Below are 26,964 nucleotides of genomic sequence, written 5' to 3'. Positions count from 1 at the left end.
AACCAGCGTCCTCACTCGCCCTGGAAAGCCTTTGTTGAAGAACCACAGAGTTGTTGTCCTTTGTGATAAGAGCTGAGCAGTCAGGCATTCCTGTAGGCGCCGATGCAATTATTTATATTTTACCAATTTTACTGAGAGGCACACATCTTGAGCGAACCCTACATCGCGTAGTGTCATATACAAGATTCAAGTTGAGGGCCGTACAGTCCTCTCCTATTCATTGTCAATATGTGCCTGGCGTTCATCAAACATTCTTCTGCTGGGAAAAAGTGCTATCCACAGGTGTTAAGTCCGCCGGAATGGCTGTTGACGCAGAAGCACACCTGCTCCTGGTACAGCAGCAACTGGAGCAAACAACACTGGAAGCCATGATGCGCATGAGAACTTCGCCGCCACACAACGACATGGCGGTTATAAGTGGGGATAACGAAAGGCCACCCCGTAAACGCGATGCACTGACTCCCCTCGACCGATTCTCGGGAATCTTGGAAGACAAGTTTAAGTTGCAACCTGTCTGACTTGAGAAACGCCAACCACACGTGGTGCTGCCGTGTGACCCCGCCGTTCATCTGTATCAAGAAGTCCTCCAAAGAAGCAATCAAGGAACACGATATCACAGAACCAGAAACAGTACGCATCTATAATGATGGGAGCAGCATCAATGATCATGTCAGAGCAGCTGCAACATCACCTTCACTCCAGAATCACAGCGCCCGGAGGAAACAAACACAGTACATGGGCCAGTCTAGCACCTCCACGGTGTACGCAGCGGAGCTCAAAGGCCTGGTGCTGGCGCTGCGGCTTATGCTCGACACCCATACGGTCGGAAAAACCACCCGGAAGTACGCCATTGTCACCGATAACCAAGCCGCCATCAGCGCGATCCAGAACCCCACCATTCATCAGCCCAGGATGTCCTGATTGAGGCCGTACAGGCCCTCGATAGGCTCCCAGCCATCAAATGGGAGGTGCAGTTCCGATGTATCCCGGCATATGTCTAGGAGTGCCAGGGAATGAAGAAGCCGACCGATTGGCGCTTTAACCATCGAACCCGAACCAAGGACGGCTCCAGAGCCACCGATGGCCGTACCCCGAGTGAGCCTCGCGGAACCGGAGCCTGAGCCCGAGCCAGCAATAGCGAAAGCAACAACGCCGGCAGAATCCACTGGAGTCCAGCAGAGTACACTGATGAAAGAACCAGCCACGTATGACCCTACAAGTCAGTATCTCTTCAGGGCTGTCCTCCGGAGCTCACTCACGGACCCGAGTGAGAGCAACGCCGTGGTGGAGGAATCTTGGTCATCTCAACTTGCAGTTCCCCTAGAGATGCCGAACCAGGCCAAGTGGTGTATCAGTGGGCTGTTCAATAAGCGGAGTGAACTCCGGCACAGAGTGCGTTCCTACAAGAAATTAGCAACTAAGAACTCAAATTGTGACCAAGAAGGTTCTTGCCAAGGTTAGCCTCTCCCTTTGGACGAAATTTGTTTCCTTGTGCGCCAGCCTGAGCAGTCGACCTGTAGGAGGACGGGCAGCCACTTCCACTGCTCGCGATTTGGTAGCTGCCATCTGTTGGCGACTTGCTCGATGGGTGTACATGGTAACAGCTTGAAAGGGGAAACAAAAGGGAAGGGTCAACTAGCCTACGATGGTTTGGCAGCAGAAAGAATGAGGATGGTGGGAAAGCATGGTGCCTATTATACACATCCTAAGACGGCGGCGCTCATTCTGGAGGCAGAAAGGGGAACCAAAAAAAGGAGCCTGCAACGGATATGCACGTCGAGGGAGTCTGGCTACGGTAATCCGAAAGGGTTGATCCATCCATGCAAGATAAGCCTGGCTGGTCGCACGGCGGGTCCGTCATGGCTTGCTTAGCACCTCACGGGCGAGTGGTGCATGCCGGGTGAGCGAAGGTGATCGAGAGCGAGCTGGTCTTGAAATAAGTGTGACGTAGGTCTCGCGTCACGTGGCCAGGAATGAGCTTAAAACAGCGACAAAAATGGAATGCTCTGAGTGGTCATACAGACCACAGATAGTTAGTTAACTATTTCCACTACTGACTAAGCGGGTCGTCAGTGAACTTCAATGTCTAAACTGCATGATAGAAAATAGTTCCCGTTCACTCATGCATTTGAGATCCTTTACTGGATTTCTGGAATCTCAGGCACATACATAAGGAGTTTCTCGTCGCGCCTCCCTTATATCAAAAAGTCATTCATACTACTAATACTAGTACTTAATGCACAACAACAGCGCCGAAGACAACGGGAGAACAGGAGTAAACACTACAGTACTCCCATTCTCGGAAGTTTCTCGACGGCTAGGAAACATCATCAGACCGACGACACAACGTGAGATGCGCTGACAAACCTGAATGTGGGTTTGGAGCCATGTGGGACGACGGATTGCATCCTATATTTACAATTAAAGGGTCTCTGAAGGACGACAAGCTTAGCGTTTCGTCGTGTGTCGGTGCACGTACATTGATGTAAATGCGTGGCATGTAGCCATATGAAGGGCTACTTATGATGGGAGGTGGCAAAGAATTTGGGACCGCCATGAACTGGTCGTAAATGGAACACAAAGCTCAACTAGAGGGTTCCTCGCATTGTTCGTGACCAGTTCTGCCGTTTTGCACCCAATGAAATGGACATATTACCCAAGCTACCCGACTGTGAACGTGGAGTGGAAGAAGCGCTTCGCAGACAAATCTCCAGCACAAACCCGGTACAACTTCTGCCTTTTTGTCGATGATATCTCACTTGAATCCATCAAGCATATGGCTGAACGTGTTTACCAAATTGCTGACAGGCTCCATGGACCGGGGAGGGAAGTGGACATTGCATTACGCGAGGCCATCATTCCGGCCTTACTAGAGTATTTGTGAAGTTCCAGCTTCTGGCGCAAGAAGGAGAAAAGTGGAACCAGCAGTTCGCATAATTCCGGCAAAGCCGTGAAATATTCGTTTCTGCTACGTCTACCTAAATCTACTATTGGGCTTCCCAAAATCTATCGGACCATAGCAATGATATGAGATAAGCTCCCACCGGTCCTCATTCTCTAATACGTTTACAAATTCAGAGACAAGCCTGGACAATGTTCCGACCATCCTAGCATTTCCAAAAAGTTTCGATAGTTTTCTGGGGAATTATTTCGAAGAAAGTGCAAGGATTTTATTTTGATATTGAGTTTCCACCAATGCATGGCTGGAAGTTTATAGGGGTTTGCGTTGTCAAATATAAAACCACCTTATGGAGGTAAGGGCTTGTGCATGTATTGGGCTGCTGGGATATTCTCTTGTCGGGTATGCGTGCTGTAGGGATCCAATGTAGAGGTATAAGCAAGTAAGGTCCTCGAGTACATATAAATCCGGTTGGGCCCGGGAAGGTTTCTGCTAATGCATGATGATAGAAGGCGTGTTGTTTTGCCACTTGGGGAAGTAAAATTATGGGCCATTTGTAGTAAAATTCACATGATTGAAAATGACACTGCTTCCGAATAACTGTTCCTTGAAATATTCTCGTCGTCTTTTGAGTAATATTCGCGAGAAGTCCCGTAGAGCGTAAAGTAAGGAGAAAATTAAGGTATTGGAAACCATCTCATAAACTTTTCGGGGCTGAGTGTCTATTCCTCATATCCCCGATTTGGTTAACCGTGATTGAGCAAGGAAATCTTCACATGGTGCACTGTATTTACACATGTACAGTACAAGGGAGTCAAGAAGAGAGGCAAAGCAAATAGCGATCCTACACCGATGTCAAAGGAGATATCGAACATAATATGGAGGGAAATGTAGGCACAAAATGGATAACTTGCTCGAACAAGCCAATAGGGAACGAGGAAATCCGAGTAGACAAGGGTAAACAAGGGGATGAGAACTGTTATGACCAAAGCTAAATGGAATACCAGGAAAAAAAAAAATTAACAGCTTCTGGTAAAGAGGTTTAAAAGAATTGTCGCTCAAGAAGTGAGCGAAGATGATCGAACGCTTGAAGGATGGATAGGAAGTAGCATTGTGGTAAATAAGCGATTCTCCTCCGTAGAAGAACACAGGAAAAGGCCATCTAGCATCACACATAGAGCGCGGAAATCGGCGATGTTGATTATTTCCGATAAAATTAGACCCCAAGGACACCTCAACTCTACCCTAGTTCCCAAATACCAAGAAAATGCCAAAACATCGTGAGAAGAGCAAGTATGAGGAAGTATGTGCCGTTGTCCCAAATCAAATAATGGAGAAAAATGAAAAGGCCAAGAGGACGAAAGAAATGGGTTTGGTTTTTCAATTGGGAATTAGAAAAGCTGTTATAGAAAATAAACTACTCGAATAACACATAATAAGTTTCCGTCTGGCCCGGATTATGTCAAACGAAATAAAATAACAGAATACAGAAATGTATTTCATGTATGCGACTTTAAGGCATGATTTCCCTGTATGTTGTGAGTTCGGCCGCCCCCAGAGTTACCCCCGCCAGTGTCCGTGCGTGTAAGTATGGGGGAGCCAGCCGCTGTGCTGTTTTTATCAGACTGGGAATCCTTGTCCTTGTCGCAGCCTTTAACAAGGATATGTCGCTACATCAAAGTTAGCAAGAAAGTTCGTAGATGATGTATAATTATTAGAGAGATTTTTACCTTTAGTGCATCTTTCCGGGAAAAACTTTTGGCACAGTGGTCACAGGGATACGGCTTAACTGCCAAATGAATGCGCTTATGCCTTTTCAAGTCGTGGTTGCGCCTGAAACTTTGCGTACACTGGTCGCATCGATAAGGTCGATCATCGGGTGGCGGATGTTGCATAAGTCCATGCATATGATTGGGGTGTCCATTGTACATACTACTCATAGTAGCAGCATGGCCACTGTTGAAAGCTGGTAGGAGGTTTGGCTGTATAGATCCCACAAGTGCTAGTGGGAATTCGGATGATGTACGTCGTCCTAATTTGGCCCCGCTCCTTGCGGGTAGGAAGTAAAAATGGATTATGGGCTAATGGCTGTACTGGGTAACTGATGTTGCCCTTCACCGTGCATCTGAACTGGAATTGGCGAGATCCTCGATGAAGGTCCGTTCGCGTTAGAGTGGTGCATTGTTGAACTGCCACCACTGCTCTGATATGGCGGGAAGGTGGCTTGCTGTGGGGTACCTTGTTGTGATCCACTGTATAATGGGGTAGGTGGTAATTTCTGACCATAGGCGTCAACACTGTTCTGCACTGGAGGAGTTGGTGGCATCGTAGTAGTAGTGGCTTGCGCATTCATTAAAACGTGCGCCATTGCTGGTTGGGATTGTTGTGTCGTAGGCGATGGGCCAGACGAGGTGGAAACTCCGGGAATTGGAGTTTGAAAATACGCACGATGGTTTATATCGTATGTGGGTGTTAAAGAGTCCGTTGAAGTAGGGGAGTTCGAATTATTTCGACCTGCATATGATGAGGGTGGTGAAAACCCGCTCCTTGAAGGAAAGGACTGGGGCCAGGGCTGGTTGATCATACCAGTACCAAAATTATTTGATGGTGGCCAGTAGCCCTGAGAATACGAAGGCGGTGCTGGACTGGTAGAAATGGTACTATTGTTCACGTACGCGGAAATAGAGCCGGCGTCTGATGAGGAGTTCGATGGCGGGGTTAGTAAGGCGCCGACTCTCGAAGGTTGTTGTGCGTTAGTGTTTGAAGGGTGGGAATATTTTTGCGGTTGCGAAACTTGAGGATGGAGAAGTTCGAAGCCAGGCAAATTGTTTGCAGCTAGTCGTCGAGATGTCAGTGACTGATGTGAATTCAGAGCATCAAGCGCCGTCCCCATTCCGGGCGGCTGAACTGCGAGGGTCGCCACGTTGACGGAAAGGTTTCGCGACGGGCCTGGCTGCCTTGAAGATTCGGAATCTGGGGCGGGTGCTGGGGGTGCAGTGGTGAGGGGTACTTGCCCCGTTTGGAGTATGGAATGAACACTTCCAGGCCAATTTCGACCACCAGAAATACCAGAATTATCCACGCGGGGCAGCCAACTGCTCAGCGGCTGATAGGAATCGGAGGCGATATTGTATTGGAAGATGGATTGGACACCACTCTCAGTAATAACCCGAGTTGGTGCAATTTGATATCGATACAACTGAGGTACCAAATGCACAACAGGACTTGAGTCGATTAAGAGCAATATTTCAAGGCCAACAGAGGTGTTAGGGTTGAAGTTGAGGTTGAGCGTAGGTGTTGTCAATTAGGACAGCGGTTGAGAATCAGCTGAACGGGGAGATGCTGTGAATTCGAATAGTGGTTTACTTGATCGCATCCTGATCACAAGTTATCATTAACATGGTGTTTCCAAGTAAACGCCAAATCTTGCGCCGAAAGGAATGGACAAATGAAAGGAAAACTCGGGTGAGTGTGTTCCCCCTTCCTCAAAAAAAGAAGGGGTGACATTCAAAACACGAAATAAATGCTAGATGCAGGTTAAAATGCGACAAGTCTGTACCTACTCAAAAAATTGAGGTCGTGGAGGCTTGAGCCGTGCCGGAAGGAAACAGTCGCCACTTAATACAGATATATCGATGCAATTGAACAGTCAAGCAGGAAGGTATGCCTTGACGTTTGTCACAACAAGCCGAGTTCAATCGACAACGAAGGTAGGGATTTTCACACCGGAAGTAGTATCCCCTCCGGATCGGCACCAGAATAATTAGGAAATGTGAAGATAGATGTGTTGGTGATCTTGATAGAGGGATGTGGAGCAGAGGAATGACGATCACTTGGGTAGCTCGGGCGGCCCCTGGAAGTTCGGGCAGGTATTTCCCTGTCGGGGCGGCGCAAGGAGGAATAAGCTCAATGAGTAGAAAGATCAAAAAAATATCCGCCACAAAAGAGAAGTCTGGGTTCCCCTCTGATGTTGCGAGTTCAACTGCTCCAGATTGTCTGTTTCCACTTGAATTATTTATTATCCCTTTTCTTTTCGCGCCGTAGAGCGCTCGCGTCGCATATGTTGAACAAGCCTGGCGCGTGCGTCAGGAAAGTCGAGTCTCTTGTTGAATGTGAAAAGGGGGGAAATGAAAAAAGATAGAGTGACACAGGCGGATACCCAGTGAAATTAGAAACGGAAAAAAGGACAAGGGAAAAGAGGAAAGGGAAAGGGGAGGTAGGGTGGTTTTCTAATTTTTCAAATAATTCCGGGGAAATGCACAATCTAGCCGAACCCCAAGTGGAAGAAAGCGAGGGTAATTATATTTTGGAGGACGGATGGAGTAATCAAACAAATAAAAGCTTAAGCGGTAAATAACCATAACAATAATAAAGGCAATAAATCACTAAACTTCACAAGATGCCAGATGAATGATTCTTGGAACCTCGACTTGCAAAAAGTTGGGCGATCTTTTCTTTGTCAAGCTTTGGATCTAGGGTTCTCGATCATAATCACTGTTTTTCCAATCATAATTGGGGCGGCTCGAGGAACAAGTTCCTGAGATCAGATCCAGAGCAATCCAGAGGTCAGACATTTGGGCAAAAATCTTTTAGAACATCCCGATATTTCCCACTAACGACCCCTCTCCAAATGACCCGTCATGGAGGGATTTTGGGGGTCACGGGAGAGGCTGGATGGGCCTTTCGCCAAATCGAAAGACACCGGGAAGGCACCAGCAAAGCGGACCAACACGCGATGAACCTTGATAAGCGTCTTGTCCCTTGGCTAGCCTCCCAAATGGTGGAATTGGAGAATATTGGGGCCGTAGCTTACAGTCCCCAAAGCAGCAACCAGATATGTTGAAAAAAATAAATAATTTTTGACGCATCAGACTCCGTTCTGGTTGGCCCGAATTCTGACACGAGCCCAGTGGTGGGGAACCTCGAGAAGTGGGAGGTCCATTTTTCGTCACTGGCGCACGGTGCGGCTGCAATCTGCAACTAGTTCGAAGTGGTACAACACCTGGTCCATTCGAGGATGCTCGTATTCTGGGGGAGGAGGTGCAGTGGACAGGGTTCAGAAATAAGTCCGATTAGGCTTATGCCAAGGGTTCCGGGCATGGTCCAAAGTTCGAAAACCTTGACGTTGATGATTTATTATTTGGATTCATCCTATCCGCTCTCGCCAGTGACAAAGCCTATCACAAGCAGCCTGTCAAAAGCGGCCAGGACGCGATCCTCTTTCCAGGGAGACGGCCTCGGCCTTGTACAAAAGAGGATAGGATATATCAATAGCTTTGAACTATCACCCGAACTAGTACTGGATGTTGTTAGCGGAATTTGACATTCCCCTTCCAGGGTGGACCTGATGGAGGGAATAGTGCTGGGTGACAGGCGGACCAGCAGCAAGTCGACCCCGTTGGAGCATTTAAGCTTTGGTAGTGTTTGTGCTAATCACCGGAGGACCAACCGCAAAAACAAATACGAATCAGAGCTGCTGCTCGCAAGCCTCCTCGGCCAAGCACCAGATGTGAGGAATCATCAAAACTCATGATAACAGCGGCACAGGGTTGTGCTGGTGCGTCGATGCAGACCGCTTGGGAGCTTGATGGGTGGAAACAAAGTCGTTGCGGCTCAAGGACTGCAGTTGCGCCGTTCATGGATGGCTAGGGTTAGGGCTTGCGGTTAGGGCTTGACGATGTCTGGCAAATTGATAAACTCAACTCGCCATCAGCACACCTTCCGCCGCCCAAGACATGAACTCCAATAATGTATTTTTAACCACGATTCTTACTGGCGTTTCGGGCACTATCATGGACGTCTGATAGCAATCGCGGCATGCCCCCCTGGACTGCGATTAGTTACCGAGACTGGGGTTGGCGCTCACCTGATGCCACTCGCATGCTTCCTCTACACAGTGTAGGTTAAGGTTGAGCCCCTCAGGATCCAGCTTTCTTTGCGCAAGCTGCCAATTGGAGATTGCTAAAACTAAGTGGGCACCTCGGCAGGGCGATACGCTCATCTTGGTCTGCTTCCTCTCTGTTTCTCAGTCCAAGAAAAGCATTCCGAATCCAAACAAACTAAGGATAATCCTTGTTTGCCATGCGCTGTTGCGCTGTTAAGAATGGACCCAGAGCGCTGAAATCATCGGTCCACTTGCTCATGGGAAGAGAATTACTGAAGCCGCACCACACACAACGCATTTAACGTGGGCCGTATTCTGTATGCGGAATACTTTAGCAAGACATGTGGCTTTCTTATTCTTGATCTACGAGTTCCATAATTAAGGTTAATTTTTAACGGCAGAAATGATCAGTCTCTTCCATGAACCAGCAGAGTGCGTAAGAATAATACCAAGCCCGTGGATAGCTCAAAGTTACTCTCCTGCGGAGGAAGCCTATCAAAGCAAAGGTTCAAGTTCCTTTCTCTTCAAGTCAGCTTGGGTTTCCACGTCTTCCATCATTTTTTCCCCCTTTGGACAACCAACAAATTCAGGCCCCACATTGAGCGGATGGAATCATTCAGTTCTCGGTGTGTAGTGTGGTATGCTACGGCGTCATTGATAATTCCTCGCCGGTCCGGGCTCGGCCCCCGGAACCCCAACTTTCACATTCTTAGAAATCCGTACCGGCTCATTTCCTCGCTCGCCGTCTATCTTGAGGTGAACTTCATGGTTGTTGATTGATCATCGATGGTAGTCTGACCCTTACATGTGATATTGACTTTCCTTATGACTATCCTGATGACTTTCTCCTTTTTACACCACCCCCTGGTTGAACGCTACTTAGTGGATTCCTTCCATCAAAGTTTCGCCAAATGGTGCTGAAACAAAGAATTCCACGCGATGTCATCAGTGTGACGGACTTCTGTCACAAACTCGCATTGTACAGTACCTGTACTACACATACCCGTATTGTACTGCACATGATTGTTACGTCCGTGCATACTCAGTCTGTCCACACTGAAAAAATATGCAATCAAAGGAACAACTCAATGAACATCAATGATCTGTCTGAACAGACCGCCTGTTTCAAACATGTGCCTCCTGTTCCTTTCTTTTTTCTGCCTCTGACCAAAACTGACGTACGGAACACTATTTTCCAGCAACAACGATGCCTGCGGATTACTGTAAAGTGTTCAAGTTCACAATGCCAGCCCAGTCAGTCAGCCCTCAATAAGAAAAGTAACATCCAGCAAGAGACATTGTGGTTGGGCGGCGATGTATCTGTATGGTGGCTGGGGCGGATGAGCTTATTTTCACTTCCCTTCTGTCGGCTGTGGTCGATGAGTCTAACCCATGCTGACCCTAATACAGGAGAGGCAAGCACACTTGTATAAACTAGACGGCTGAACCTTGGGAGGTTCAATCTGACTGGTCAGTCTGCACAGCCCATACGGGTCGGCGAGGTCTCAAACGGTCACAGTGATATCTCTGTCCTGTACTATGAAAACATGGATTTCACCTTTTACCTCCTCACATTGCCACCAAACCAATTACTAGCACTCATTGCATCGGCACCCAAATAACTTTTGAATTAGCCGTCTGGGTACCGGCTTGTTCTCGGAATCTCGTCAACTTTGAGGCAGAGGGATTTCATCCCTATCTGACATAGCTCAACGAGCAAGGATCCCGTCAATCACGCAGCAAACGAGGCGAATATCGCGGTTTGCAAAAAAAAAAAAAAAAAAAAAAAAAAAAAGCAAAAGTAAAAGTAAAAGAAACATGTTCCCTTGGTTAGGATCTCTCAAACTTCGTCTGTCTTTGATTCCGAGCCATTTTGCTGTAAACGATGCAACGACTTGAAACCGCCGTTCTCAGAGCTTCATTTACTTCGTGCGTTCCAGGACCACTGTAAAACGCTAAAACAAGATCCAAAAACCATGGTGGCATGGGGATTGCCAGTGTGGAGACTTATGGCGACTGATTAACATCGAGGGAAGCGTCTGGCCGATGTGGCTTGAGCCGGTTGCTAGAGGAGCGGAGATGATTGCGGGTGTGGCCTCGCTCTTCTTTTGGCCACTGACGCAAAAGGAAGCTAAATTTCGGCCTCTGCTTCTGCATCGCCAGCGATCCGGCTAGCCTTCCAGCGACTAGTTCAAGCTGACAGGACAGTCCTTGTTTAAGCATTTTCCATCTCCATTATTGGCTTGCTGATACCTTGTTGAGCCAACGCGGCACCAGACCAGTCTGCTGGGTCCATGAATTTGCGGGATGAAGGAAGGATATGATCTGAGAGGCTCTGATCTTGAACACGCCAAACTCTCCGCTCCCATAATAAATCTCCGTGGGGTTGAATCCAACGCATTATAACCTATCCCCGAGCCAGATGGGCTCGAAAAGGAAAAATACCTTAGAGGAAATAATGGTATTATTATGCAGCTTTAGCCCCAGAGTCACACCTTGAATATATCATGTGTATTTATGACGATTGTCAGTGTTAGCTAGAAAGGTTCTTGGTCCTTTTGTCCACCATAAATATTGTTCAAGCGTGCAGGTATCTACTGCGTACAGACCTGCAGGCTGCACCATCTGCTCCAGCGCGTTGGACAGTCCATACTGAATTTAATGCAGAGCTTCCTTCGGCCTATCAGAGACCGCATTAACATCAAACATGCCTTGCGCAAACTCAGAACCTCCTGATGATCCTGCTTTGGACCTATCAGAACAATTCCATCCGTGATTCCAGATGTTGAACAACCTCCTCATGCAGGAGTCTGCAGTCAAGCTTATCCCCCTAGCTCTCACTTCCGCCTTGGTTTTACTTTTGTCTACGCAGTATTCCGTATGTTTCCTGGTATTCCTTGCACGAACGCTCTGGCTACTGTCTTCCATGCGTCTAGAGCACGCGGATTTCCACTCCTTGCATAGTTTGACGGTTTCCTGATTTAATAATGCGCTTTCCGCTATTATCATATGTCAACGATTTTTCTTGTTCATATTCCGTCGTTGCTGAAGGGACAAACGCGAGAATAGCCGTCCAAACTTGCCCTCATCATCCGCCTCTCCCGCGCGGGGTGGTTGGCGAACCAGACGAAGAGTGAAAAGCAAATAACAAAGAAAGAGTTAAAAAATGGAGTTCAAGTCCAGAAAGGCTGTGGTTCCGTTGATAGACCTCCCAGGTTTTCTTGTTTCCTTTTCATCCTTTTTTCCCTTTTTTTTCCGTTTTTTCTTTTTTGTTTCCTTTTTTTTATATTTTCTTTTTCGTTTTTGTTACTTTCTTTTTCGTTTTGACTTTTTTAGCAACCACACTTTTTGACTCTTGGGCTCGCTAAACCGATGCTGCTATTCGTTCTCTTCATGCGGTACACAAGCTTGACCTTGGAAATAAACCATCAAGCAACTTCAAAATGAAGCTGCAATTGGAGCATTCCATAGTTCACCTGTAGTCTCTTCCCCAACCAATGGTCTTATTTTGCTTTGATCCAGTTGTTCTTGAGAAATGTAAAAAATAAGCCTCCTTTTCGACTTTCCACCTCCCCTGATAGAAAAAGCAAATGTTTGAACGGTTTGGAGAGAATTTAGGATCACGGTCACAAAACAAACACCAAGACCTCCTTGAGTTTTCTAAGAGTATTGTTTGGCGAAACATTCAGCTTTGTTTTCCCTGTGCGCCTGTTGGCAATGACCAAACCACCTTTGACTGCTTTGTGCTGCCATCCCACGTGTTGAATTCCAGCCCCTACTTCTCAAGTCGAGATTTGATTGGATCAGTAGATGTTGTCCGTTGGCCAAAAGCCTTCCCTCCGCCTGAAGAAACTAGAAGCCTTCCGTTCCTTTCCGCCATTTATGCCATTTTGACGGGCGCCGCAAGATGCTATCCAGATCTACGAGAAGTATGTGGGTAGTTCGTCTTGAATCGTCCACCGATACAGCCCGTACCTGTTGTGGCACAAGCCTTCTTCCATGAAATGGCAAAGCCATCAACTGTACGACATAGCGTACGGTGATGTCTGCTTTTCGCGCGCGTTCCTCAACATTCCCTCATCTGGTCCTTTTGCTTTAACTTCTCGTATTCCTCCAGCGCCCCTGATGATCTGAACCGCATCCTGGGGAGTCGCTAGCCACTCGAACGATTGGCCTCCGCACTGCTAAATTTAACCACAGATCGTTGAGGCTTGTTTCTGCCCAGCGTAGGTGCTCCTCAGAGAGGACCCCCACGCCGAAGTTTTTTCGGTTTGATATCAGGCGTCTTTCACATGTTCCCTCCTGTCAGCCTTTCTGCAACTTTTCTTGAGGTTGACCACTGCCAAGGTCGGGACCTGGCCGGCAGCGTGGAGTCTCAATACTCAGCCTCAGGGGCATGCAAGACCTGGTCAAAGTTTGTGGCTTGTCGTTGTCTCACCGCTGCCGGTATTCTTAATCCATATGCGTTGCGACTGGTATCGTGTCCTTTTCAGCGATGCCGAGCTCTCTCGGCAATTCGAATGGCGGCATGAAAACCTTTCCCATTCATATCTCGCCTTTCTTTTCCTCTTAGGGATTGAGGCTCAGCAGTCCCATATTCAGCTCTCGTCGACAAGCTATGGGATTTTCATTTTCATTCCCTGTTCCCCCTTTGTTTTCTCACTCATCAATCAAGTGATCACAGTTATGTGCAGATGAGACATGGAGAAAATGCAATCGCATAATGCTTTGGAGAAGCAAGTACCATCCGAAATGACAACAGAACTCTGGGCCGATATCTGTGTCCTTGGCCGAATAGGCTTCCATCCCCCACCCCCAACTTAAAGTGTGATTGTTGTGCCAACTCGCGGTCCTTAATTCGTGAAGATCTGATGGCAGACTTTGCCAGTGAGGTCGAGATGTAGGCCTAATCGAAATACCTTATTAGGCAATCTCGTCTGGGTTGAGAAGCCACATGCTCGTGTTTCCGCATCATTGGTGACAGGTTTCTAAAAATGACTTGAACGCGACTTCAGAACCTAGAACCTAGAGAGCAGGGGAGCATCTGACGTGGATTTCCATTTAATCATAGGAGCCAACAAAGATCCCAATTATCTCTTGAAGAGAACTAAAGGTATTCAGCCGCAATGTGGTCAAACTCTTCACTGGAAAGACAGCGCCCTTTGAGATTTCCCACTGAAATAGGTACTTGGCATTCTGATGTCCTTCCATTCCTAGATGCAAGTCTGTCCCAAGGGGAATGACCAGACAGTTTTTCCATGCGTCATTTTGTGTACACTGGGGGTATAATGTCAACTCATATTGTTGCTGCCATTCACCGTCAGCTGCGCAAATAATGAAACATGCAGAAATGCCCTCACATCTCTGAAGAAATGCCAACCCCCGCTGGGTGTCTATCCATACCCACCATAGCTCCAACAAGGCACACTAGCTTCCTCGGCCTTTCTCTTTTGTTCCCGGATGCCTAAGAGTCAACAGGGCAGCCCAGTCCCAAGTGATTTTAAATCCATCCGATGGAGCTGGTGCACAGTAGCCAAGGATAGCACATCTAACTGAAATCGTGGGTGACGGAGAATACTTCGAGGAAAAGCACCCATTAGGATCGTTTGTATCTCTTAAGTACAGCCGTTAGAGGCATTGTTGGTGATGGACGCTTTGTCGCCAGCCAGCCATTCTACATCTGGGTAGAGCTGAAGGAGGAGAGATGGAGCTCTGGAACTTGGGGGTTAGTCATGATGTTTTGTTAGGGATCACCCGGTTTAATATTAGCGTTTTCCCTCAACTCGGAGGTGTAAGACAGTAGCCCAGGAGGAAATTTTCATGATAGCCTCTCTGAGATTCAAAAGCAAACGATTTAAAACTTATCACTCTATCTTTAAATGTTTGAAGAATTAGCTAATATATAGAAAATATAGTAACATTCTAATCTGTATCTAGTAAAATATTAGAAAGGCGAGCAAAGTAGACGCAATAGGGTTTAGAAAGAACAATCAGTATACTCAGCGTCATCATGAACCTGACAATCCACAAGCAACTTAACCCTCGCGTTCATCAATGGATACAAAACATTGAAATATTTGTCTAACAACATCTGCATACCATCAAAACGACATTGGACGTTGCCACGATTGGATCACACAATTTTCCCATCAGATACATTCGCTGGTGGATAGTACGCATGGCCTGAAGTGTCTGAGATAGCTCAGGGATGAGGGAGAGAGGTACAGATTACATTAACCAAAACACCCATTAACGCTCCAACTAAGGGAATATTGATATGAGGATATCATTTTCGATTTGGCCAACTAGTCGTCCACATCAGAGTAAGTATTTCGAGAAAGGATTACTCACAAAATATGATGGGGATTTTGAGTTCCCTCTGGCCAGCTGTATGTGCCAACTAGATTCCAACCTTGTAGAGATCAACTGTTAATATGGACAATTCAATTTCTCATCTACTCGTCTGGAATATTTGCCCCCTCATTAGCATCGCTGAACGAAAAGAAAAAAAAAAAAAAAAAAAAAAAAAGCGATCATGAAAGACATCAACTCACAGACGATGTGCCTCGTTGTAATCCAGCCCAACGTTTGATATACAACATTGACTTAACGCAAGCAACGTCGAAGGACTTGAATACGACAATCCCATCAGCGGATCCAACCGTCACCTGCTCCATTGAGGGAAAGGATACTCCCAACATGACCCTGCGCAAGATTTGTGATCACCTGCACACCCTTGGCTGCTGCGGTTTAAATAGTGACATCTTGGTTGAAACAAGCGGTTCGGACAGTGCATCCTCGCAAATGCACTGAGCGGGCGCGTTGAGGAAATCAAGTATAGAGTTTGTGTTGCACACGATTTTCATCTTTATTGGTCTTGATGAGAAGTCAGTGAACATATTTGAAGTATTTATATCGAGAGAGACAAAGAGAGACCTGCGGTACTATATTTTCTTCAAAAGCGCCAAAGCGGTTAGAACATAGGAGTATTCGAGATTCTGTGATTACAAAATGTGATTCAACAACAAACAAGCCACTGCCGCGGTCTTGTGTCCTTGGTGAGGTGAAACAACCCCAACTCACCCTGCTCATAAATCTTTGGTGGAACAAACCCTGGTTCGGATCCATCTAAGGTGGTTAAAGATAACATTATCCGGCAGCCTAGCTTCACATTGAGCCACGCTTCCGTTTCGGCGCGAGAAGGAGCAGCGATCGCAGCGGATCAATCTCCAACCAGAGGAGTCTAGTCATGAATTGACTAGCATATCCGAATTGAGATCATATTTAGCTCATAAGCATATCTAAAAGCCTCATCCATCAATCACTGGCACAAAATCAACAGATGATGGTATGGATTAGCATGAAAACTAAAAAGAAGGACTAACCTCAAAAGCTATCCTAGGCCTAATATTCCCAAATTTTGGTGGTGGAGTAAGAGATATGGCAGAAATATTTCAAGACACGAAGCTCTACCTGAAAGTTTGACAGGCCTTTGATAGTCGAAACCCGCCAGGAAAAGTTGATCATTCAGGGCAAGACAGCAATCACCGCTAGCAAATGTTGAAATGGGAGCTATTCCTAAACTTTGGAATAAGCTGGAGAGTATGAGGTGGAACTATTCTGTCTAAGAAGCCCTTTTCTTGTCACAGCACAGACAAGTAACCAGGTAACGGAATTCATTGCAGCTGTGAGTTGTCAATCCGTGGGATTAGGATGTCGAATTGGCAGATCCATCCTTTGTATATTATAAAGAATCACAAAATATGCTCGAGATGGTCAATGATCTTGGTCTAGTCATTGTTGACATTGACCTGACGAGGTAATGGACATGAATGAGGCTGAGATATTGCAAAGGTCTCTCTTACAGCTGGTGGTCTTGGCGTTTGACTACAGTCCATCGGACCACCCTGCCAAGCATATAGAAATGTATATCCGAGCAACACCCTTGGGGATTCTATTGGATTTGCTATCATAACAATTTTATCGGATGAAAATTTGGGCGATGATGATAACCATCAATCCACCAGTGGCCTAATATTATGAATCCCGTTGCAGGTATTTTCATTGTCTAGCTAATGAAATTAGCGATTCATGTAGGTTCGAGGATTTGTGGGATTTGAGGACGGGAAAGCACAATGTTGTTTCAATTCCAGCGACGGAAGATATCAACAAGGGCCGCATACATTTCACTCCCCATATATAAGTTATGGGCTCAGCTGATGGCAAATTCACATGCTTTTAAATAGAGAACATAGCTTTTGGGTCTAGAGCCGCATTTCATCATCCATGATTCGAGCTTGCTGGCGGACAGAAGGAGTCGCTGAACGGCGCTTAGCAACAAAAGGTGGGCTACTTCAGGCAGCCTGCTGGAGGCTTCTGTATAAATTTGAATGTACGGATTTATTTAACGGGATAATACTTGCGCGCCAGCGGAATGAAAAACCACCAGTTCTCGGAGTCAAACAGCACGGAGGTCATGCCGAAGACTTGGGCATGGTCGTAGCACGGTCCACTGCGAGGAGGCGCACACACAAGTAGCACACAGCAGCAGGCTCTGGTTTGGGAGACAATTTAAGAGGGAACCTTCGGGTTTGGTGGCATTGAGGGGGGACCCTTAGCTTGTGCGCTGTAAGCAGAAGTTCTCTCACCGGCTTCGGCGGAGGCGGGGGAACAAATTTCCCGAGGTCACTATGACGCAACCGGTTGTCCACCCCACTTAGTAAGGAACGTCAACATTGGAACTATCAAAACATCGACATCTAATACCACCGAACACAGGCAAACGCGAAAACCCCTTTTTATTTTTGCGCTTTACCAGTTACTTATTCACCTTTTTCATGAGGCCACAGCCATTCCTGACTCTCTTCCGGATTCCTTTACCCAGAGCTCAACCACGATTACCCAAGTCCAATTCATCTTACACTCCACTAAGTGGAGCTCGATTTTACCATTGCGCCGCCGATATGTCGCAATATAGCAAGGCCTGCTGCTCGAAGTAAGTCGATAACACGTATCCGTTGGATTTGCGTATATAAGTTGGCTGACTACGTTGGTGATCTATAGCATTCCTCCCGTTGTCTCGAAAGGGTATGAGGAGAAGGGCAAGTATATCACCTTGAATGGCATGAAAACATGTAAGTGTCTTGTTTTGCGAGAACCTATATCTTCCTGTGGACCAGCCTGAGTCCCCCACTCTCATTCAATCTTCATATTGATAGTGTGGTCACAGATGTCACTGGCCCAGAAGATGCCACAGAGGCCATCTGTGTTATTTTCGGTAATTAAAACCCCGGCATGAACCGCAATCCCACCCTTCCCCCAAATTAACGGCCTCGAACTCCCTAGATATCTTCGGCTTCTTCCCACAAACTATCCAGGGCGCCGATATATTGGCTACCTCTGACCCGAACCGCAAGTACCGCATTTTCATGGCTGATTTCTTCGACGGCAGCCCAGCAGATATATCTTGGTATCCACCCACCACAGAAGAACACAAGAAGAACTTGGCCAATTTCTTCAAAACTAAAGCCGCCGTACCAGGGACACTCTCAAGAATCCCAGGCGTTATCGAAGAAGCCAACAAACTTGCCAAGGGAGGGAAATTCAAAGCATGGGCTATCCTTGGATACTGTTGGGGTGGGAAGATTGTCACTCTGGCTTCGACGCAAGGTACACTTTTTAAAGTGGCTGTCCAATGCCACCCCGCTATGCTTGACGCAAAAGATGCTCCCAATGTCACTATCCCAATGGCACTGTTGGCATCCATGGACGAGGACGTCAACGAGGTCAAGGCCTTTGAGGATAACTTGAAGGTTTCCAAGTATGTCAAGACGTGGGATAAGCAAATCCACGGCTGGATGGCGGCGAGAGGGGATTTGGAGAACCAAGAGGTTCGCAAGGAGTATGAAAACGGATATAAGACGGTGCTGGGCTTCCTTAATGAGCATATGTAGGTTACCTGGTTTTGAACAATAGCTGAATTTTTTAGACAATATTTGTTTCTTTCACCCTGAAAAGCGGGAGGAATGCCAATAATATCACCCCCATAATTCGAACGCAAAAAAATTGGGGTGGGGACGGGAGAAAGAATAATATTGAATGAAAAAGCTATTGGAAAAGTGATATAACAGCTAATTCAAAACGTCATTTTTTTGGTCCACAGAACCAACTCGACATCTAAGATCTAAAAATATTAACCCTAACCCTAAATTCCTTTTTCTACCTGGTTTTCGATATCTAGATTCCGGTTAGAGGGTATAACAAAGTAACGAAATGGAAATGTAAGGAGAAACCAGTTCTGCGTATGTTAAAAGAAATGGATTTTCCCGTCGTATTGAAATTTTGACTTCCAGCACCTGTTTTTATATTTTAATTTGGTTCTTTTGCTTCTTCTGTTCCACTTACTCGATTTTCGCTTTTTGCTCCCCAGATTTACTTTCTCCCTATTCTATTGTTGTGAGATTTTGCTTCATTTTTGATTCTTAAGTGGAATAGCTATGATTCGGCGGATTTTTGTCGAAAGGTCCGAAAACCCCTGTTAAAACGTAATGTAATGGTCATAACTTCTCATTTTTCGGACAACGTTTGTATGTTATTCTGCCCTCCTCTTCGGAGCTAAGAGGACAATTGAATACGAGTGGATGACCTCAATTTCGAGCTTCCTGAGCTGCAGAAAACAGAAATAAGTTAAATTGGAAAACTGGACTTGCGATCCTGTTAAAGTTGCAGGACTGTGACTGATGGATATGTACTGTACCCAGCTACTGCAGATAAGCTAGACATATCTATCCTCTCCTCCCAACAAGAAAAAATAAATAGAGAAAAAAAAAAAAACAAAGTAGTTGAACAGAGCAAATGGCAAGGGTACTGATGACTGCAAATCAATATCGTCCTAAGCTTTCCCACAGGGTTTTAGCTGTTGCTCGGGGTCGATGTTGTCACTCATTTCAATCCCGGCAGACATCTAAATGGCTATCTCGTAGCTTGGAAAATTAAAAGGAGGACTCTGGCTTGAACTTCGGCGACAGATAAGATCTACCCATCAATCAGCCAAGAAATACAACAAGGACATTAAATGCATTTCCCCACTGTAGGGCCTCCAAGAGCACAGGTACTCTGATTGCGCAGGGGTTTTCTGTGAAAAGTACCTCAGATAGTCAATACCTGGACAATTCACAATTCAAATCAAACCCCTCAGAAATCATGCTCAATGATTTTTAAATTGTCTGCTCCCCCTGTCCTGTGCGGCCAGTAGGCGTTTTCCATGCTCAAGTAACATATCACTGGCTTGCTTGAACAAGCCAGTTACATGGCCTTGTTAGCCAACCCAACAGCCGGTTACTCCCTCAGGGCAGGGTTCAACGTTTTTCTACCGGGGGTGGAGGTCTCTTGCATGAGGCCGAGTCTGCTTTCTTCTTGCTTGCTCCGCGTCTCGCAAAACTTGGAAGGCTGCATGGTGCATGTTGTACGTTGCCCTGTATGGCTAGTTCAGGATTATCGAATGATGTATCGCCATATCCTTTCTGCTGAGGGTAAAATGTAGTCAGGATAGAAAATCCATGGAGCGTTCGATTGGGCCACGGGCAAAATGTAGGCTTTCAAATTGAACTGGGATGGTACCACAATAGAATTAAAAGACCAGAGCACACTTAGGGGTAAGAGTGAAATGTGTATTTTGCGATGAGAAATCATGAGATATACCACGGCCGCTCTTGTGAAAAGTTTCAACATGATAATGTACGCTATTGAGCGAGTTATCCCGAGTCGTCCATCCTAGGTCACCAAACTATGGTGATTCTTCTCCAAAAGATACTTCCATCTTGCTTTAGCCCACTAGAAACATCGAGGCATTGTTCTGCAAAGGTACCAGTCAAGCCTTGTTACCAAAAGGAATGTCCTGGTAATTGGTGTATTCTTTGGTCTGATGCATTTTATTTGGGATAGGCATTTGCGTCGTTGATAGTGAATTATACACTACTTATGGGTAAATTGACATGAGATTTTCTAGAGTTGGTTGCTTGCTAGTTAATGTGATATCATGGTAAGTGTGCAGATGGATAGAATGGTATGAAAATATAGGTGCAGTCAGCGGGAGGCCTTTGTTTTGATTATAACATAATTCCCAAATGACGCTCTGGCCTTTCCATTTGCATGCCGTAGGTCGATAAATGTTGAACGATACGGATTCATCCGTTTCGCCATGGTCATTGGAAGCAAAACCCCAGTCCATTGTTATGCAGACATATGCTGAGGTTCTGCCAAAGGCACAAATAATTGTCTCGATTTCTCAACTGGGTGCAGATAGCTAGGGGCGGAATGCTGCGGTTGGCATGTATGTGTATCTTTCGGATTCTATAAATGTCGGGATTGACGTTAGCGACGGTTCGCCGGAGATTTAACAACTTTCCCGATATGTATATCTACTGTACCTTCTGCAAGGAATTCTAGAAAGCAGCTCTCGTTGGCGCACGACTGCGCTGGTTCGGAATGTGCCGTCGTCCATGATATTGTCGGATGCTGGCAAAAATACCCGGCTCCCTAATATTTTCTTCTGTGAAATGTATAAATATTTTTGTTTTTCATTCCAGCTTTGGCCAATGTTAGTTATCCTTGATTGGCGCCAAAGGTATGTTTTAAAAACAGAGTTCGGGATATGCTCGGTCTCCTTTCTTTCACGAGTACGGAGTACGGAGTATGTTGGATAACAATTGAACAATTATAATATGATTTCTGTTCACAAAAATGAAGCAGGAACAGAACACAAAGCGCCAGATTCAGGAGCTCCATCACTGAGGCTGGAGCTGCTTTCGTTTGCTTTTAGCGCGGTTTTGGCTTTCTTTGGCTTACGTTGCCAGCAGGGTGGATACAGTGCCCCATGCCTCAAACTGGTGGAGAAGGACATTGCATGCGACTAAAGCAAGGCTCTGATCCTTAATTAAACCTTCAACATCCATGGATGGTGTGCGGAGGTTGGCATGGCGGTCAAGCCCCTGCCCAACGACCTTTTTTGGTTGCTGTTCGGCCATAGCCACATAACAATAGACTGGTCGTAACCTGTTGTCTTTCGGAATTTCTCCTGTTGGAGCAGACACAGGATGATAGGAAGTCATTAAACTATATATTCTGTAGAGTAGAATGGAATTCTCGTCCAGCCCATGAAAACATAAACTTTCATGTCAGGAATCGAGCCGTTGGTGAATCCGCGCTACTAAATAATGCGTTGGATTGAAAAGAAAAAGCAATGAGCTGGGTCAAAATACCTCGTCATGAACGTATTTTGGAATTTTTCCAATCGGGGTTTTCCTTTGACGTGAATACCAAAGAACGGTTAGCTGGACTTGGGACTGTTGGCTTCGTCCACCCCTTTCTTCACATCACCCTCAGGTGGAGGGTACTCTGTAAAGTGTATCTCTTTGCTGTGCATTTTTCCTCTCCAGACTGGAGTGAGTATCGCGCCTAATTGGCCAATTTTCCTAAAGTTTTGGGGCGTGCGAATTCCCCAACTTGGGGGTTGGAGTTTGTGGCTTGACGCTAAAGTTCTACCAGGGACTCTAGGATATGATGGAATGTTGCCAACTTGCTGTGAATGTGAGCAGTATATCCTCAAATGAAGTTAATCCCTGGTCGACACCATTCCGCGATCCATTGGCCGTGGGCTGAAGCCATGTATGTCCGCGAAGAATGTATTAGAAAGAGTTGCAAGAATATCAAAATATTTGCAACACGTATCGCGTAGCTCCAGTTCTCAAGCATGTGGTCATGCAAGGGCCATTTTAATAGGTTTACGACTCAGTGAAGCCCCGTTATCGGTGAATTTCTTGGAGCCGTGGGTTGGGCCAAATTTGTCGCCTGTTTCGATGAGCGGAACCCGTCCTAAAACAAATCTGCCCTTAAAAACCCTGCGAATTGTGTGCGCGCTATGCTAGGAATGGATGATAACAATGGAGACAGTTTGTTGGAAGCGAATCGAATTGGCTTGCTTGAGTCGATCATCCGGCTAAGTCTGTTCCAGAGTCACTGGCATTTGACGTATGGACGAAGCCATCTTTTCGGGGGAAGGCCAGCGTCTTGGATCGTCTTTTAGTGGAAGCCGGAGCAACAGATGCACGTTATATATCTCCATTTTGGGGATGTGAGGAGGTCCTTGATATCCGCACTCCGCAACCTCCGTGCATAACGGCATCGTAGTGATGACAGCGGGGCAAGTGATTGGTGCAGTGTTGCAAATTTTGTTTCACAAATCGCCAGCGGACTTTTTGCACTTTGCCATATCTTGCTCTGGGCCAAATGCTCAAGCAAAATAACTTCCCTAGGCATGCCACTGGCGGGTCCACCACGCTTCGGGCGCTTGTGATTTTTGCACTTGGTGCGTTCTGGTCTTGTAACATGGGTACATCCAGTTCCACCATGGACGTCCAAAGTCTGATAGGACGTCGGCAACGCGCGCGCGGTCAGCAATTGGCCCGTATCCAACTTTGTGGTCATGGATTGAGTTTGATTGTCATATGAGATCTGTTTTCCGGAATTTCAAAATTTTACTAACACGCAATTTCGCTTGACTGAGAAATTAGTCGAATCCATGCTATGAGTTGCGGGAACAATAATGGAGACGCGCTGCTCCGACATCGAAATAACCACCTCCACAGCCACCTCCCAGCCTTCCAGCATGATCCATCTGCCGCTTCTCCCCAATAACGGCTGTTCTGATGCTTTTGGACCGGAAGGCAGCTGTTGCTAGGCTCCTACAGCGAACTGTGTCTGACCCAGCTTAGGAGCCCATCAACCCACGCGCTGGTGGATTTGCCCAACCCTTGCTCACCACCGCCCTACTCCACCAAAGCAACAAGTGATTCAAGAGCAGGAATTAATTGCACAGGTTGTTTGGACTTGCGCTGGCTAGGGTACCGAATCGTCGTAATCGACCAGGTTCCTGCGTTTGGACCGGGCACCTGTCAAATACGACAACGCCATCAGGTGTCGTTTTTTATTGAAATTTAAAGAGGAAAATCCCCAATCGCTTGCATAACGGTACAGAGTACAAAACCCGTCTATTCTTTTGCCTACGATTTCTCGTGGAAGCATTCTCAGGATCGAGAGTGTCCTTCTCTCCCGCTGACGAATCGGACACTTTAACCCAGGACCACTGCTATTTCCACGAAAGTTCTCTGGCGCCTCAACAGCTGTCCACAACTATCTTACCATTTTGGGGCTATCCAAGCATCTCCACTCCTGCAAATAAAATCTGCAAGATTGGTGATCGGCCTTCCCCCTCTTTCTCATTAAGTTGGCTAGACCTCCTGGATCAATGACTTCGTCCGTTTGAGATTCGAAGAATCAACGAGGATACAGAAGAAAGGAGATAAAAGGAGGGAATAGGAAACGGGGGGAAAAAAAGGAGGAAAGGAGAGCAAAGAATGCTCTTTTCATCTCAGTGAGTATTCCATGTCTCGTAGTGTATTATATAATTCACTACAATTCTTGTTCGTCTCTCTCCTTGGTACTCTTGCCGTTAGCTGGCTTTGCTTGTAGGTAGTGCCCGGTTTCACAACTTTTTGTGGGGAGTTGGTTATCCGCAGCAGAACAGCTTCGTGGATACTCCTACCGGTGGCTTGAGAATTGACCCCATCTCTTCTTCTCTGGCTGCGGACTTAAGTTTGGTTCTTAACGTGGTAGCTCCTCTTTTATGCACAAGCAGAAAAGTCCTGGGTGTTTCACCCCTCGATTAGCTTCGCTGAATTCTTACCTTGCTCGCTCTTGATGAGGTTTTTACTTCGTATGCTCCTGGATCCCATTGACCTTCCCCTCAATTTGCTCGAAGGATCTCACATCATATATTTTCCATCTGTTCTTTTTTCTGTGCTCTGTTGATATCCTTGTCTCCTAGAGTGATCTCGAAAGCCCTGTTGTCACGATCCCCGCCACAACTTCTCCAAGCATCCCATACCTCGTTATATCATCCGCGGGGTAAAGACGCCATAGTGTTTAGATGTATCGGGAATTTTACGCATTCATTGCTCACAGTCGCGCATTGCCATTGCCTGAGAATCTCGCTGTGGCGCCATCCTGTGGCGCGTAGAAAGGCGGGCTTTATACTTCTTGGGGATGGCATTAGACCCTAGTCAGCACTCAAATACCTTTCTCCCTCATCGCATATAGCCATCGAGTTCGCAGTCCGTCAACAATTTCCGGAATGAATTGATGGACTACAACATTCATGATACAACTGGGCCGCATCAACCTGGAGAACTATGTATGGATATGTCCAACGATCAACAACTCAAAGAAACCCGTCAGGACTTGACCATGGATCCCGCCGTGGGATCAGCCGCTGACAAAAAGCGGAATAAACTGGGCTACCATAGAACATCGGTCGCATGTGGTAAGCCGTTCGTTCAGCATATATCTGGGAGGGTTCGATTATAAGCGCACTAAGACGTCGACATCATTCCTCGGCTTCCTGTTGTTTCTCTCTCTTGATTTTGATCCTTATTCTGGGTTTCTAACCGGTGTGAGTACAGTACATTGTAGGAAAAGGAAAATCCGATGCTTACTTGCCTCCGACGATACGCGATGCGAAAACTGTATTCGGTTGAAGAAAGAGTGCCATTTTTTCCCGGTGGATCAGCAACCGCCCATGGAAACAAAGCGGTCTCGCTCAGGGTCAAAAACTGGGGCCACATCAACAGAAGCGTCAATAACTTCGTCACCGCCAGCGCTGGGGGGTGGAGGAATAGTGGACCAGAGCGATTCGTACTTCCAGTACGCACCAATGCCGATGAACTCGGGACAGGATATTTCCCCGTTCGAGCCCGCACCTTTCGCGACGAACCCCATGCCGAATTTCAGTCCAGGTTTGTCCGCGCACGTTTGGTGCCTTTGTTAAACCAGTGACTGACTGTTCGGTAGGTCCTCTAAGCTCACACGAGTTAACCACTGTTCAACCTTTGGGCCAACCTGAAGCGTGGGACAATGCGTCGTATTTTGATCAAAACTTCCCCAGCGTAATAGCGAAGTCACAAATGACCACCCCAACGACCACTCTTTGGAATCATGCCCCAACATCAGTAGCACCTCTTTCCACAGACCCATCCATTCCCGGAACTCCCATCACTCCCGGTATTCTTCCATCCACTGGTGACCCAACAGCATTCGGCATGCCCGATAACTCTGTTTGGGGCACGCAGCCGACGAGATCAGCAACTCTCGCCGCAGGAAATCTCGCACAATACCAACACCCGTATCAGCAACCAATGCCACCGGAATTTAAACGGCGAATGACTGCTCCGGTGGATACGTATGGCCACCCAGCGAATAGTTCAATGTCAGAATTGCAATCGTCGACGGTTCCTGTTTCTTATACCCAAACGCAATCGTCAGCAGCCTATGCCTCGTGGGACGCATACCAAAGACAACCAACTGTGCCTGGTAACCTCAATCAACCTGTTATTGGATCATCTCCCGATGGGTTGGGGGGATGGTATCCAGCGGACCCACAGCAATACCCAGTAATGAAACAGGAGGATTATCACAATCCATGAGCCTTTCCTGAATAGAACGTTGTCTGGTATCGTACGAAAAGACGGACGTGGAGATCTCAAAGGAACCGGATTCTCACCTTGCAAAACTAATTGTCATGAAATTGACCGCATGGCTTCCCAGGTTAGCCAAAATCCGGGGAGAGGAGACGGGATTCTTTCCCTCCTCTTGATATCTGTATATACTTGAATTTGCCGAAACCACGCCACTTTGTTAACGTCTCCACTTTCTATAATCGGTTTTGGAATACGCCGGAATACTCCAGTATCCGGCACAGCAGAAAGGAATACCCTTACGGAGAAAGGGAAGCAGAATATAAATTTCTATCTCTGTAGTGGTTAAAAGTTCCGTCCTTTCCATTGTCGCTTTTCTGGTCCTTGATGCTAGTACAATCGACGAGTGATAAGAGGGAATCTCCACAATTAGGGTTTTTATCTCCCCAGTGGACTCCACATTTCTTTTCTCTTTTACAATCTGCTTCACTGGCCGATTTTTACGATGTGTGAGCTCTTTCAACTCGGTTCCAGCAATTTCAGCCTTGATGACGAACATTATTGACCTTTCGGACCATTTATCTTTCACACTTGAGTTTAATTTTTTACTTTAAATTTGGTTCCATTGCTTCTTATGGCAATCGCGAATCAAA

General features: G+C 46.5%; 4 protein-coding genes across 4 annotated transcripts; 2 read left to right on the top strand and 2 right to left on the bottom strand.

Annotated features, from left to right (window-relative positions):
- Positions 1 to 4,398: 4,398 nt before the first annotated feature.
- On the bottom strand, positions 4,399 to 5,267 carry HCAG_05037 (predicted protein; the record flags this gene model as incomplete). The annotated part of the gene is made up of 3 exons (XM_001539520.1): positions 4,399 to 4,569; positions 4,630 to 4,931; positions 4,994 to 5,267. 3 exons carry the CDS (start codon positions 5,265 to 5,267, stop codon positions 4,399 to 4,401), a joined length of 747 nt encoding a protein of 248 aa, XP_001539570.1.
- Positions 5,268 to 17,746: 12,479 nt separating this feature from the next.
- HCAG_05036 (conserved hypothetical protein) lies at positions 17,747 to 18,970 on the top strand (the record flags this gene model as incomplete). Its single annotated transcript, XM_001539519.1, has 5 exons — positions 17,747 to 17,778; positions 17,847 to 17,917; positions 18,013 to 18,060; positions 18,129 to 18,732; positions 18,946 to 18,970. The coding sequence occupies 5 exons, from the start codon at positions 17,747 to 17,749 to the stop codon at positions 18,968 to 18,970; spliced, it is 780 nt and encodes a 259-aa protein (XP_001539569.1).
- Positions 18,971 to 22,862: 3,892 nt separating this feature from the next.
- On the bottom strand, positions 22,863 to 23,450 carry HCAG_05035 (predicted protein; the record flags this gene model as incomplete). The annotated part of the gene is made up of 2 exons (XM_001539518.1): positions 22,863 to 23,204; positions 23,421 to 23,450. The coding sequence occupies 2 exons, from the start codon at positions 23,448 to 23,450 to the stop codon at positions 22,863 to 22,865; spliced, it is 372 nt and encodes a 123-aa protein (XP_001539568.1).
- Positions 23,451 to 25,085: 1,635 nt separating this feature from the next.
- On the top strand, positions 25,086 to 26,320 carry HCAG_05034 (predicted protein; the record flags this gene model as incomplete). The annotated part of the gene is made up of 3 exons (XM_001539517.1): positions 25,086 to 25,168; positions 25,311 to 25,633; positions 25,689 to 26,320. 3 exons carry the CDS (start codon positions 25,086 to 25,088, stop codon positions 26,318 to 26,320), a joined length of 1,038 nt encoding a protein of 345 aa, XP_001539567.1.
- Between the last annotated feature and the right edge of the window lie 644 nt (positions 26,321 to 26,964).

Source organism: Histoplasma capsulatum, genomic scaffold (assembly GCF_000149585.1).
Source record: "Histoplasma capsulatum NAm1 scaffold_5 genomic scaffold, whole genome shotgun sequence".
Classification (NCBI taxonomy): domain Eukaryota; kingdom Fungi; phylum Ascomycota; class Eurotiomycetes; order Onygenales; family Ajellomycetaceae; genus Histoplasma; species Histoplasma mississippiense.
Note: the sequence above shows the minus strand (reverse complement) of the source record. Positions and strands in the feature narration are given on the sequence as shown.